This window comes from Haliaeetus leucocephalus, unplaced genomic scaffold, assembly GCF_000737465.1.
Source record: "Haliaeetus leucocephalus isolate CR32 unplaced genomic scaffold, Haliaeetus_leucocephalus-4.0 Scaffold1000, whole genome shotgun sequence".
Taxonomy (NCBI): Eukaryota; Metazoa; Chordata; class Aves; order Accipitriformes; family Accipitridae; genus Haliaeetus; species Haliaeetus leucocephalus.
The window spans coordinates 2,599,697-2,612,291 of NW_010973436.1; the positions used below are offsets into that span (position 1 = coordinate 2,599,697).

Below are 12,595 nucleotides of genomic sequence, written 5' to 3' on the forward strand. Positions count from 1 at the left end.
TGCTTGCCAGGTGCTCTGGGCCACCACAATGTTGGAAAAAACACTTGAAATATAAAGGTTTTGGACAAGATGACTCTGCCTTGGCTACCAGGCTGCCACTGTGAGGAAGGAGGGAGGTCTGCCAGCTTTTGCAGACCTGGAGCCAGGAAGGAGCAACCTGCTTCATTAAGGGCTGACACTGGGAAGACATCGTACTTCTCAGCCCTGAGAAACAAAACAAGGGTGCAGGTACACACAGGAAATATTGCAGCCATGTCGCTCCATTTTTAACCACGAAGAGGATATAGGTTGATTCAAACAAGTAGGGACACCTGCAAACCAGACTGGTGAGACACATGGATGCTCGATCAGGCTCTTCAGATTTACAAGTTATCAGAGATGCTGGCACAGGACAGGGGACATCACGTCATCCAGCATACTCATCAAACCAAAGGGGACCTGAAAGCAGAGAAGGGCTTCTGCTTCTTCTGCAGCTTCTCACTGCCCAGTCAAGTAACGTGGGGACCTGCTCGACAGAAAACCCTTTTTTATAAGGGAACATGCAGGCAAAACAGGCAACCTTTCCTCTCTTGAGGGGAAAATGGCAGCTGGCTCGGGCCCAAGATCGCTGCAGCCCACCTTCAGGCTCTCTTCAAGTACTTGAGTGCCAACATTACTCCATTAATAATGCAAAAATAATGGATTTTTTGTTTTCCTGATTACAAAAAAGCCACCTTTTGGGCACTAACCATCTACAAAAGAGTCACCTTTATGCAATTACCCCCCTCCAGGCTATACTCTGCCCAGCCACCCCTCTCACCCGTGGGCCCAGTGCCAATGTGGAGCAATCCAGGGCTTTGCAGTGCTAAAAAAATCACCAGAAGCCAAAAAATCCTTGACTTAGTATAAAAACTACTTAGCAACAACTAAAAACATCAGTGTGTTGCCAACATTATTCTCACACTAAATCCAAAATATAACACTATACCAGCTACTAGAAAGAAAATGAACTCTAACCCAGCCAAAACCAGGACATGCCCACACCGCTGGAGGTTGGGAGAGGGAGAAGGGAGTCCCTGCCCGGAGACATCCTGCAGCCCGGCCTCTCCACAGCTCCTCCTCTGCCGCCATCTTGGGACAGCCGGGGAGGGAGGCGCCATCTTGAGCGTGGCAGGGCAGGAAGGTGGGAGCTGCCATCTTGAGTGTGGTGAGGCTGAGAGGCAGCCCAGAGACAGAGCAGACACAGAGATGACTGAAATGTATTCATTGTTTAACCAAGAAAACCTTCATCTTCAAGCCTCGGGGCATGCGTGGGGCTGGGATGGCATCGCCCAGCAATAGCCCACCTCAAACCAGGCCAGCCGAGCACAAGGCACTGCTGCAAGGCCCCAGGCAGAGGTGTGGGTGCTCTGTGTGCCACAGCCCATGCTCGCTGGTGCTCCATCACGCTGGTGGTGAAACCCAGTGAGGGACTGGGCTGCAGCTACCACCACCTAACGAGCATCCACTGCCCAAGGAAGCCATCGCCTTATGGTTCCCTTTGGCGCTCACCTGGGAGGAGGAGAGAGAAAGGAGAGAAATCAAGAAAAGGGAAAACCACCGCCAACCACACTCCGGCACAGCTTCTGCCAGCACTTGCTGGTTTCCTACCACCCGGGGCAGACCAGGAGCATGGAGGCTGCCATCCCCCCATGGAAGAGACTCCAGCCCAGCCTGGAGGGCGCAGGATCCATCTCACCTGGCTCCTTCCAGCACAGCCTGCAGTGACTTCTTCAGAGCCGCATTGCTCCGATCCAGAGCGGCAGCCAGACTGCTCTGGTGGGCTGGGGTGACCTGGGACGGAGAGGAGCAGGGAGCTCAGAGAGCTGCACTGCCAGGAGCCCACCTGAGACCTCTGGGCCAGGTCCTGGGTCAGCTGCAGCTCACCAGCTGGTCTGCAGGACCCAAGCCTCATCTTACTCACCTGGTTTTGGTACATGGTGAGCACTGCCGTCACCAGCTTGGCATAATTCAGCGACGTGGCGAAGGCCGGAGCCTGCCAGCACAGAGTCATGACTAGGAGATCAAAGAGCTTGGGGGGGAGCACCTCCTGGAAGAGAGCCACGAGCAGGGAAGAGAGCTGGTCCTTGCTCCAGTGCTGCTGGAGCCATCAAGGAAACCTGGGGGGGACAAGAGGGGGTTCCCTCACCTGCCGCCCCAGCACAGCCTGCAATACTGGCAGGAGCTTCTCTGATAAAGGCACCTCCAGGACTTGGCTGCAAAGGATGTTAAAGAGGAGATGCAATGCTCACACAGCCTCGCTGGTGCTCCTGAGCAGCTGGAGCCAGCCAGACCCATCAAGGAAGGCATGAGGGCCAAAGCAGAGCTGTCAGCCCTGTAATCTCTTACCTTAGCACCAGTCGAACACAGTCTGGCTCCAGGCACTCCTCCACGAGCTCACACACGAGCTTGGTCTGCTCAGCACCTGCAAAGGCAAAGCAGAAAGGGGAAAGCCTCCAGAGGCTGCCAAGTCCATGGGGATGTGCCTGACCCCTCCTAGCACCCCTTCACACAGGGGTACATCCCAGCTGCGACACCCAGAAACCAAGCAGTGCCCCTTCTACTGTTCAGGATAATCCAGCTTCCTTTGCCCATCTGCAGCAAGGGTTTAACTGGCACCAGTCCCTAGGAAAAGAGAATACTACTGTGGCAGGGATTCATGCAGGACCCTCTTCTCATGCCAGCAGAGCCACGCTGGGGCAGTTTTGGCCTCAGCATTAGGAGTTGTCAGGAATCCTCAAGTCCATGGAGGGATGGCAGCTGTCCTTTGGGAGAACTGATGCTGGAAACCAGCCTGGCATCCCCTCCCTCTCCCTCTCAGGCATCTGTAAAGCCACCTCCCATCCTAACTCCCAAGTGTTCACCTGCCCAGATAAAACCAGCACCATTCCTCCGTGGTTCCTAACACATATTTTGGGTGATAAAAGACTCCCAGGAGACAGCACTCTGCAGCTGGGGCTTCCCTTCCTGCTGGATGCAGCCCACAGCCCCTCTCCAGCTCCCTCAGCTGCTCCCAGAAGCCGTGCCTCCTGTGAGCCCATCGCACCTTCCCCTGGCTCCCGCAGGACCGCAGCCACCAGGACTCGACAGAAGGGCTGGGAATACTTGGAGCAAAATGAAGCGAGGGCAGCCATGAGGTGGCGAGAGGGCGGCTGGGCGAGGGACAGGACCTATGGACAGAAAAGGCAGGAGATGGGGATGATGGTGAGGAAAACTGGGTGCAGGAAACCTCTGCTGCCCTCACACTTACTCGCTGGAGGAAGAGCTGCTCTGCCAGGATGGCCGCGCTGGTGTAGCTGAGGTCAGGGGTGAGAGCCAGCAGCCAGCTGCAGAAACGCACCAGGAGGTGCTCTGGGCATGTGGAGAGCTGGAGGAAGGAGCACAGCCCCTCGAGCTGGGGACAGAAGGGACAGGGACATTAGGGACAGCAGCAGGCCCTCCACGACACCAGCAGTTGCAGCAAGGATGCTGAGGCTCACCTGGCCAGGAGAGCAGTTGTTCAGGACGTGCAGCTCAGGTGGGACACTCAGCTCTGAGTGCTGCAGGGAAACACGGTCCTTGAGTAATACACCAAATACAGCAATCCACAAAATACAGCTCCAGGGCTTTTCTCTTCCCTACCGTCCCCCACTTCAGCCAGCGCTGACCCCACAGGCTGCCCATCATACAGCAAATCCCTGCGAGGTGGAGGCAGGTATTAGTACCTGAGCCCAGAGGAGGTGGCAGCAGGGCTGTCTTTTTATCCCCCTCCAGTCATCCCTGTGAAACCCACCTTGTCTCCCATCCCTTCTGGAGGCCCCAACATGAGCCTGTTTAGACCATCAGCTCCAGAACAGAGACAGAAGCAACCACTTACATTGGACTCCTTCTGCAGCAGCATTTTCAGCCTCTGTCCATGCATCTGAGGAAAATGAGATGAAGTAACAGAAATCAGACTGTAAAGGCTCACTGGCTGGAAGGGGAAAGCAAACCCTGCCCAGTACCTGGAGAAAGGACTGGACCTCTGCTGCCAGCTCTGCCTGGGAAATCTTCCTGGGCTTCCTGGCTGCATCCTGCTGGGAGCTTTCTGGAGCAGCTCCGGCTGGGCTCTCAGCAGATCTGTCCCCTGAAGGCTCCACAGGCATCTCCTCTTCCACCCCTGCCACATCCCCACTCTCCTGGGTTCCCGGGGGGTCAAACGCTGCCTCCTCCAGCAGCAACCTTTTCCTCTCTCTCTCCTCATCCAACTCCAGGCTCTCCTCCGACACTTTCTTGTGCTTCCCACCTTGAATCGCAGAGTCAGCCACATCCCCAGTGGTACCAGGCTGCTTGCTGAAGCACCAGTTTAGTTTTCTTCGCCCCTCTGGTTTGTTCTGGGCAATTTTCTGGCACAGGCACATAAGCTGCTGCTGGCATGTGGAAGACAAGGGAGCAGGAGGTGGGGAGCACTCCTCTCCCCCTGATCCCTGCCGGAGCAGATTGCCCAGCGTCTGCACCCAGGGATCCACATGGGAATCCTGCTCCAAGGCCTGGAGCAGCTGGCTGAGGCAGCCCCCCGGCACCACGGCTTGCACCACGAGGAGCAGGGAGAAGAGGTTTCTCTGGCACACAACAGGAAGCAGCAGCAGACGTGGTTTGCTGTTAAAAAGGGAGAGGTGACAAGTCAGAGCAAAGCCCTGAGTCCTTATTGCCAACCTGCCCCGTGGAGCAGGGTCTAACGGGACTAGGAAGCGAGAGGAGGCAGCAGATGCCATTGCCAGCTTTTGCAGACACAAACTGGAAGACTGGCAGGTCCCCGCTATGATCCTGTCTTCACGTACAGACCGCTGCACGGGGGGGGAAGAGGATGCACGGTGCTGAACTGGGCACCTGATGCGTCAAACCTCCCACAAAACACTGAATTTTGGAAACGCAGCCAACTCACACAGCCAGGGCCCCCTCCAGCCCCTCCAGTGTGGGCTCCTCGGCGCAGAGAGCTGCGGTGAAGGCCTGCCAGGGAAATGCCTGCCCCGGTCCCTCATGGGCCTGGACCCGCTGCAGCATTTGGAGGGCGGCGAGCACCCCGGAGGAGCCGGAGGCAAGTGTGTGGAGCAGGAGGCGGCACGGCTTGTCGAAGCTCTGCAGCCAGGGCAGGCAGGGGGACTCCATTGCTGCTGGTGGGGGGGGAGCTTCACAGCCGCCTGCAAGAAAATTGGGGAGAGCCTGACATGGGTCACACCGAGAAAGGTGCAGGGAGGATCACTACATCCAGGTCCTGGCCAGCTGTGCTCTGGAGCAAACCTTGGAGTCCTCCCCCACCGGCAGCGGTTTTGGGGGCTGCCCTTACCTGCGCGCGGGTGGGGGGCATGATTATCCTCATCACCCGAGGATGCAGAAGCATTACAGAGGATCACAGCCAGGCCAGAGGACCGGGAGCTCCTCAGAGCCTTCGAAAACCACTTCACTTGCAGCTCCCCTCGCTGCCCTCCCGGGGGGCTGAGAGGGAAAACCCCCGAATGCTGCTGGCGGTGACCCCCCCCCCCCACTACGGCCCTCTCCTCCGGGAACAGACCGGCCCCGGGCCCGCAGCCACCCGGCCCTGGGGCTGGCCGTGCACTGCCCCGGTTATTGCGGTGCTCGGTTATCAGCTCCCGTTCCCGGGCAGACACTCACCGCGGAGAGAAGACGGAGGGCAGAGTACCCGCTGCTCCCCCCCGGGGTCTGCCCGGTGCCGGTGCCCCGGTGCCCGCCCGTACGCACTCCCCGCCCCGGGGCCGGCAGCGCGCGCCACTTCCGGCTCCGCCCCTCTAGAAAAGCCCGCCGCGTATGTAAATCAAGCCCGCATGCAAAAGTTATGCATATGAACCCTTAAAGCCAAACCCTAACATCCGCCAACTCCAGCCCTCGGGGGGTGGTGTATTCCCCCCCCCCGCCCCAGCCCCCGGAAGGAGAGCCCCCAGGCAGCGTTGCATCACACGGACCACTTTATTTCATAATTTCCAGATTTGGCTAAAAGCAGTTTAAAAGAGTGCCCCACAGCTGCCCAGCTCCCTGTAGCCCAGCCCCGTATGCATTAAATCCCCCCGCTGCTGCCCCAGCACCCAGCTCAGCACCCCCCCGTCCCGACCCCCCGAGGTCTCCCATGGGTGCAGAGCGCTGCACTGCCAAGGAAGTGAGGGCAAGAGAAGGGGGGGCTGTGCCCCACTGCCCTGAGACCCCTGCAGCTCTGTCACACACACCCCCCCCGCAGCTTCCTGGGGGAAGCAGCAATGCGGGACCTGCTGGGGGTTCAGCCATCAACACGGGGGTCGCTGATAAACACCAGTCAGACTATTTTCCCATCTGACCCCATCCCTGCAACAGCCTGCATGCCTGGAGCCCCCCCAAACCAATGCCAGGAGCAGCTGAACACATCAAAAGCAGATGCTTCCCCCTCCCAGAAGACACTTCTTTGCCATCAACAGCATCCAGGCCCAGTAGGGCACAGTGTGGCTTAGTTGGAGTTGCTGAAGTTGAAGAGCATCTCGTAGCCGTTACGTGAGTACCGAAAGTCTGCCTCCGTCAGGGTGACAGCCCATTCAAGCACGCAGATCTCGTCATCCTCCTCATCAAAGCTCTCCAAGGAAGGGCTGAACTCCTGCAGCACAAGAGAAAGGATCAGCCCCGGCCCTGAGCCGTGTTGCATGGCCATGCCATGCCCAGCCCCCCAGGACGCACCACCCCACTTACGATGGGTATTCTTGGCAGCCGGCCGGCAGGCAGCTCATGCAGGTAGATGCAGTCTGACTTGAATGGGCAGTGGCCGTGGTTCTGGACAAAGAACTTGCACCTCATTTTCCTGTGGGATTCAAAGCACAGTTGCAAGCACAGCTCCTGGAGCAGCACAGAGCCTGCAGCCCTGCAGCCTGCAGTGCCATGCACTCACCCCGTCCGCGCCTTGAAGGTTTCGATGAGCTTCTCCTTCTCACCCGCATCTGAGACCCAGTATTTGTGGGGGATGTAGTAACTGGAGGTGACCCGGCACTCTGGGCAGGCCCTGGGTGAAGGTAATGGGTGCAGGTGGGTCTCCCGAAAAGGGAGAAGGGAGTATGGGCTCAGTACCCATGATGGGTGGTCCCACCGTCACAGCCTCATCCAGCATCCCTGTCCCCATCACAGCTCCCAAGTGCCTGTTCCCAAAGGAAAGTCACTCCAATCCCAAAGCCACATCGCCAAATCCAAGGAAGGATTTTAGGTTGCAGAAGGGGTGACAGTGACCACCCTGCCATGTCCCCATCCCCACTCACTTGATGACCGTGCTCTGGAAGTCCCGGCTGCGACGCCACTTGCGGATGCAGCCCAGGCAGTACGCATGGCTGCAGTTTGGGAGGATCCCAAAGAACCGCTCCTCCGGCAGTGGCTTCTCGTACACCCGATCCATGCAGATGCCACACACCACGGCCTCACTCTGGGTCCTCAGTGCCACGGTGGGGACCAGGGCTGCCGCAGCACCCGGCTCCGTCAGGACCTGCAAGCAAAGCAGCACGGCGTGGCAACCCCCCAGCTCCATCATTGCCTCAGTCTAGGGGACCGACACGGGGTGATAGGGACTGCCTGGCTGCAGGAGACCCCCAAGCCCACCTCTGCAGGGTCAGTCCGTGTAGCTGTCTCCACCACTGCCTCTCTGGGGTCAGGAGAATTTGGATCCAGCCCTAGGCCTTGCGGTTGGGAGCCTGCAGGCAGGAGAGCTCTTAGAGGGGAAAAGCACATCCTGCTCCATCATCAAAGAGGCGGGCTGGCTGCTCGGAGAGCACAGGCTTAGCAGTTAAGGTCCCCACCCTAAAAAAGCTGCTAGGAGAGCTTTCCACAGCCCCAGCTGGGCCCTGCCCAGAGATGGAGGGAGAAGGATTTGGGTCAAGGGCAGACACATGCCCAGGATGCTCCACCATGAGCGCCCCAGTATCCTCAGCACCCCTGGGCAGCCTTGCACCTACCTGAGGCACCCTGAGCTTGTGCAGGGACAAATTCTCCACCGATGGCCCCACGGGGGATGTTACCAGGTGCTGTAATATTCTCCTTGTTTTTCTCTTCCTCCTCAACCTTCATACTTGCAAACTTGAAGGCCACGTGCGTCACAGTGGGGACAGGGTGGACCAAGCCATGCCGGGCTCCCCCCCAGCCCTGGGCTGCTGCCGCAGGCACACGGCCAGGGTCCGAGCTCCAGCGGCTGGGGGGCACGGTGGGCCTGGGGCCATAGAGGGTCCCCACCGGCACCGGCTCCTCTTGGATGTGCTCATAGCTGGAAGAGCCCAGGGACAGACAGACAGAGGGTCCCATGAGCCCAGCATGACACCTCCTGGCTCCCCGGCCCCCTTCTCACCCCTTACCTGCACTGCTCTCCGTAGCTGCAAAATCCCCTCTGGAAGTACTTGCAGATGTGGACTGACTTTCTGTCATGCGAGAAGCGGCAGCTCTGGCCCCATCGACAGGATCCACGGGCAAAATTCCTGCCAACCAGAGAAGCCGCATGGCTGGGATCAGACCCCCCTCCAGCCCCCCTCTGCCCCGCGATCCCCCCTGGGTCCCAGCTTTGCCTGGATGGGGCCATATTTTCAGAGCCCCCACGCTGGTGTCTGGGCTCAGGAGCCATCACAAGGGCAGAGCCCAGCGGGGAGCCAGGGCTCTCTCAGTCCAGCCTTATCTCCTGGCTAATTGCAAAGCAAATGAAGCGCAGGGCTGAGCTGCTGCACAAGTCTGGGGGCTCTCCCCGGGGCTGGGGGAACGTGGAGACAAGCCGGGGCTATGGAGGGCTGGGGCAGCCCCCCGGCTCCCCGTGGGGGCATGGAAAGGGGCAGGAGCCCTCGGCTGGGGGCTGACAGGGAGGGGGTGCTGGGACGGGGTGCTGCCGGGGACCCCAGCTTCGGGGGGGACAGCTGGATGGACAGGCTCTGTCCTCTCCAGCGCCTCACCCTCCAGGGGAAACGGACAGGGAGGGGGTTCAAGGGCATCACAAACCACTCTCTGCCCCCCCCAGTGGGGGGCTCACAGCCCTGTCTCCAGCCTATCTCCCCCGAAAGCTGCTCCCAGCTGCCCGCCTCCCCGCAAGCCCTACCTGCACAGGGGTCTCCGATAGCCCCCCTGGGCCCTTAATGCCCCAGATGCCACCAGCGAGCCTGGCTCCATCTCCTCCCCAGCAGCCAAGAGGGCTGGGCAACCTCCCAGGGCTATTTATGGCCTTGGATGGTGTCGTAGTTTTGGCTGGGATAGAGTTAATTTTCATCCTAGTAGCTGGTACAGTGCTGTGTTTTGGATTTAGAAGGAGAACAAAGTTGATAACGCACTGATGTTCTAGTTGTTGCTGAGCTGTATTTACACTAAGTCAAGGACTTTTCAGCTCTCTGACTGCCCTGCCAGCCCGGAGGCTGGGGGTGGGAGGGCACAAGAAGCCGGGAGGGGACACAGCCAGGACAGCTGACCCCAGCTGGCCAAAGGGGTATTCCATCCCATGGGATGTCATGTGCAGTACATAAATTAGGGGGGAAGCTGGCCGGGGGCTGCTGCTGCTGGGGAACTGGCTGGGCTTTGGTCAGCGAGCAATTGCATTGTGCATCACTTGTTTTGTATATTCTAATTCTTTTACCATTATTGTGAAATGTGTTCATCTGATTCGTGTCAATATAAACAATGCTAGGGCCGCATAATAAAATGTGACCCTCACCGTCTATGTAATCTTTAACCATTTTGTCGGTCCTCGTATAACCGCAGGCCGGGAGGAGACAGATGATATGTATATAGTTCTTTTTTGCCAGCCCCAAACCGGTTTCGTTGTTAACTGCACAGTGTTAAACAAGAGATCCTAGGGGAGAACTGAGGCATCTAAATGTATACTTAGCCTCAGAGACTGCAGTACTTAGGGTCTTGATGGGCAGTTTGTTGTATGCATTTGTTGAGGGGGAGGTGTCTGTTGTGAACTTGTTTGGGTTCTGGTGATCACAGCTGGTGCTGTGCAGGGTGTCGGCTGTTACACAGGATGCCTGCGGTCTGCCCCAGCCCTGGGGACCCTGGTCACAGATACGTTGTATAGAAGACCCTCAGCCAATGAGGAGAGTTCGAGAAGTTTCTAGGAGAACTACTGCACCCACACAACCAGGAGGTGGAGAGTCTTTTGGAAGGACACGCCTAGTATGAATATGTAACTAATGTTAGACTATAAAAGAAGCTGTTTTGTTTTTCACCGTGCGCGTCTTGGTAGAGCAGAGGCTGCCGGTGCGCCCAGCGCTGTTTGCTTGCATTTATTCATTTAATAAATTGTAAACTTTGATTGGAATCCTGTTTGAGACTAAATTCATTTATCACAATTATTATAATTATTATTCCCCCTTTCTTTTCTGTCCTATTAGACTGTCTTTATCTCAACCTGTGAATTTTACATTTTTTTCTGATTCTTTCCACCATCCCACTGCAGGGGTGAGTGAGTGAACGGCTGTGTGGCATTTAGTTGCCCACTGGGTTAAACCACGGACAGGCTGGTGGGCTCAGCCTGGTAACTGTCAGGCAGGCACAGTGGCTTAACCCTCACCCTGCTGCTCCCCCCAGCCCAGCTGGGAGCCTTAGGGCTCTCTGTGCCCCCAGATGCCTGGGAAACTCTGGGGGCATTTGTACAGCTTCCCCTGGGGAAGCTACATGGGACAGAGGGGAGAGGGAAGCCTGGGGGTCTGCAGCTGCTCCCTGCAAACTTTTGGGTGTTCAGACCCGGCCAAGAGCAGAGCCCTGTGCCAGCACATGGCCAGGCTGTCCCTGAGCCCATCCTTGCCCATCTTGGGGTGGCTGTAGCCGGCCTCAGCTCATTGCCCAGCTTCACCCCGCAGCAACCGCTACGGCAAAGATTTGGGGCAGGGAGCGTTTGGCTCTGAGGCTGGGACCTGCTGGTGCTCAGCTCTTGCTGCCTTTAGGTCTGATGGCAAATGCAGGCAGGAAAACCACAGCAGCTACAAGACCTGGGAATCATGGCAAATCCCTGGAAATCACAGCAAATCCCTGGAAATCACAGCAAATCCAGCAAATCCCATTGCCTCTGCTGGAAACCCTCCCAAGGACAGCCCCCCAGGGGCCGAGAGAATCCCACAATAAAAGGCTGGACGCTAAAGGGTTCTTAAATATTTAGTTCAGATTTATTTAAAGTCAAGTCAGTTTGTGGACACTATTTATATTATTAAAAACACTTGGAGGTTTGTACTTCTAGCAAAAATATACATTTCAGTTTGAGGGTCGTTACACTGTCGCGGAGGGAAGAGCAAAAAGTTCCCCAGGTGATGAGCACGTGAGTCCTGCATGCCGGCTACGGTGGGGGATGCCACTGGGGGCTTCGCATCCCCCCGGGCTCCATCCAGCACACGCACATCTCTGGTGCCTTCCCCAAGAGGGCTTCAAAGTGCTTTAGAAACGGTAATTCATAACACCTGTGCGAGGTAGGGAGGGGAAGGGGCTGGGTGGGCAGAGGGCAGGGAAACTGAGGCACAGCAAGAAGCCGGAGGGCGGTGGCAGCAGGGGCAGATTTGGGACCGGCCAGCCCCGTGACACGGAGGGGAAGCGCAGTGCTCTTCCCCTTTGGGTTTTAAAGGAATTATTGCACCAGGGAAATCTGCTACCCTGAAGAGGAGGAAAAGAAAATAAAACCAACTAATTTGCTCCCACAACCCCTCCTTGGGAATATAAGTATTTTAATAAGGCTGCTTGAGACACACGGGACCATGAGCTACAGACGGGTAAGTGCCACTTCTTAGGTCAGACATCATCATCCCAAGAGGGGACCGAGCCCTTCCCAGATCTGTCCTCTCTCCCAGAGACCAGGTGATGCAGCCCCCCCCGCCCCAGGCGTCCCATCCCAGGCACAGGCAGCACCGTGGCATTTCACTAGAGATGTGAGATGGTGTGAGGTAAAGTCCCAGAACGGCTCTGGACTTAGGCAGACCCCGAAGCCTGGAGCTGTACTCACACTTGGGACAGTGGCAGAGGGCAGGGCAGCTTCCCTGACCCAGCCACGCTCGCCAGGAAGCTCCTGCTCATTGTGAGCATCCCACCCTCTCCCTCCCCTTTTATAAATACCTGGCAGTTATACTGTGTTTTACAGCTGCAAAGCTCTTTGTTAGCAATGCGCTAGTTAATCCTTGTGCTCCCCCTCCGAGCAGAGAGCAGGTGACAATCCAGCTCCCTTTCACAGAGGGGAAACTGAGGCAGGGTGTTAACAGACAGATCAATGCCCTTTCAGCATCCTGAGCACTGTGGGCTGGCCATGGCTTTCACCTTGCTGGTGATGCTGAATGCTTTGCTTGCTCTGGTGCTCACAGGAGCCATGCTGCTGGGGAGCCTCTGCTGCCTGCGCTGCCCTGCAACACCCCCAGAGCCCCTCCAGGGCTGGGCAAGGGAGCTGCAGGACAAGCTGCAAGCCCTGCCACCTAAACCCTGACCAGTCCCAGGCCTGCCCCTGGCCCTGCACAAACCTTTTTGGTAACTCACATCTGTGCAGAACAGCCTGGGGAAGCACACAGATTCTGGACTCTGCTCTGAAGATGAATTTTTATGAGTCAACCCCTTTCCTTCCCACGTCCCCATCCCTACCACTCTCATACTGAGGGGCAGG

General features: G+C 57.4%; 2 protein-coding genes across 4 annotated transcripts; both read right to left on the reverse strand.

The window, feature by feature from the left end:
• FANCE (Fanconi anemia, complementation group E) lies at positions 1-5,484 on the reverse strand. 3 transcript variants are annotated; one of them, XM_010584647.1, is made up of 11 exons: positions 4,922-5,484; positions 4,002-4,635; positions 3,875-3,919; positions 3,498-3,557; positions 3,269-3,412; positions 3,065-3,188; positions 2,368-2,443; positions 2,168-2,234; positions 1,943-2,068; positions 1,718-1,812; positions 1-505 (listed from the first exon to the last, which is right to left on the reverse strand). In XM_010584647.1, exons 1-11 carry the CDS (start codon positions 5,143-5,145, stop codon positions 478-480), a joined length of 1,623 nt encoding a protein of 540 aa, XP_010582949.1. In that variant the 5' UTR covers positions 5,146-5,484; the 3' UTR covers positions 1-477. The 3 variants fall into 3 exon arrangements, with proteins under 3 accessions (XP_010582949.1, XP_010582950.1, XP_010582951.1); XM_010584648.1 differs by lacking the exon at positions 1-505 and adding an exon at positions 1,145-1,530; XM_010584649.1 differs by lacking the exons at positions 1-505; positions 1,718-1,812; positions 2,168-2,234 and having other exon boundaries at positions 1,949-2,068.
• Positions 5,485-6,469: 985 nt separating this feature from the next.
• Positions 6,470-9,138, reverse strand: LOC104842460 (probable E3 ubiquitin-protein ligase makorin-1). The gene is made up of 8 exons (XM_010584791.1): positions 9,068-9,138; positions 8,343-8,462; positions 7,950-8,254; positions 7,597-7,688; positions 7,263-7,483; positions 6,902-7,012; positions 6,706-6,814; positions 6,470-6,613 (listed from the first exon to the last, which is right to left on the reverse strand). Exons 1-8 carry the CDS (start codon positions 9,136-9,138, stop codon positions 6,470-6,472), a joined length of 1,173 nt encoding a protein of 390 aa, XP_010583093.1.
• Positions 9,139-12,595: the final 3,457 nt, after the last annotated feature.

What these genes read in the sequence shown, in the direction of transcription:
- FANCE (XM_010584647.1), bottom strand. Translation starts at nt 5,145, where the DNA reads ATGGAGTCCCCCTGCCTGCCCTGGCTGCAGAGCTTCGACAAGCCGTGC. An exon ending in CCTGCGGGAGCCAGGGGAAG is followed by an intron (nt 2,444 to 3,064) that starts GTGCGATGGGCT and finishes TTGCCTTTGCAG; the next exon opens with GTGCTGAGCAGACCAAGCTC. An exon ending in TCACCATGTACCAAAACCAG is followed by an intron (nt 1,813 to 1,942) that starts GTGAGTAAGATG and finishes TCTCCGTCCCAG; the next exon opens with GTCACCCCAGCCCACCAGAG.
- LOC104842460 (XM_010584791.1), bottom strand. Translation starts at nt 9,138, where the DNA reads ATGGAGCCAGGCTCGCTGGTGGCATCTGGGGCATTAAGGGCCCAGGGG. An exon ending in TATCGGAGACCCCTGTGCAG is followed by an intron (nt 8,463 to 9,067) that starts GTAGGGCTTGCG and finishes TCTGGTTGGCAG; the next exon opens with GAATTTTGCCCGTGGATCCT. An exon ending in GGCTGCCAAGAATACCCATC is followed by an intron (nt 6,614 to 6,705) that starts GTAAGTGGGGTG and finishes CTTGTGCTGCAG; the next exon opens with GAGTTCAGCCCTTCCTTGGA.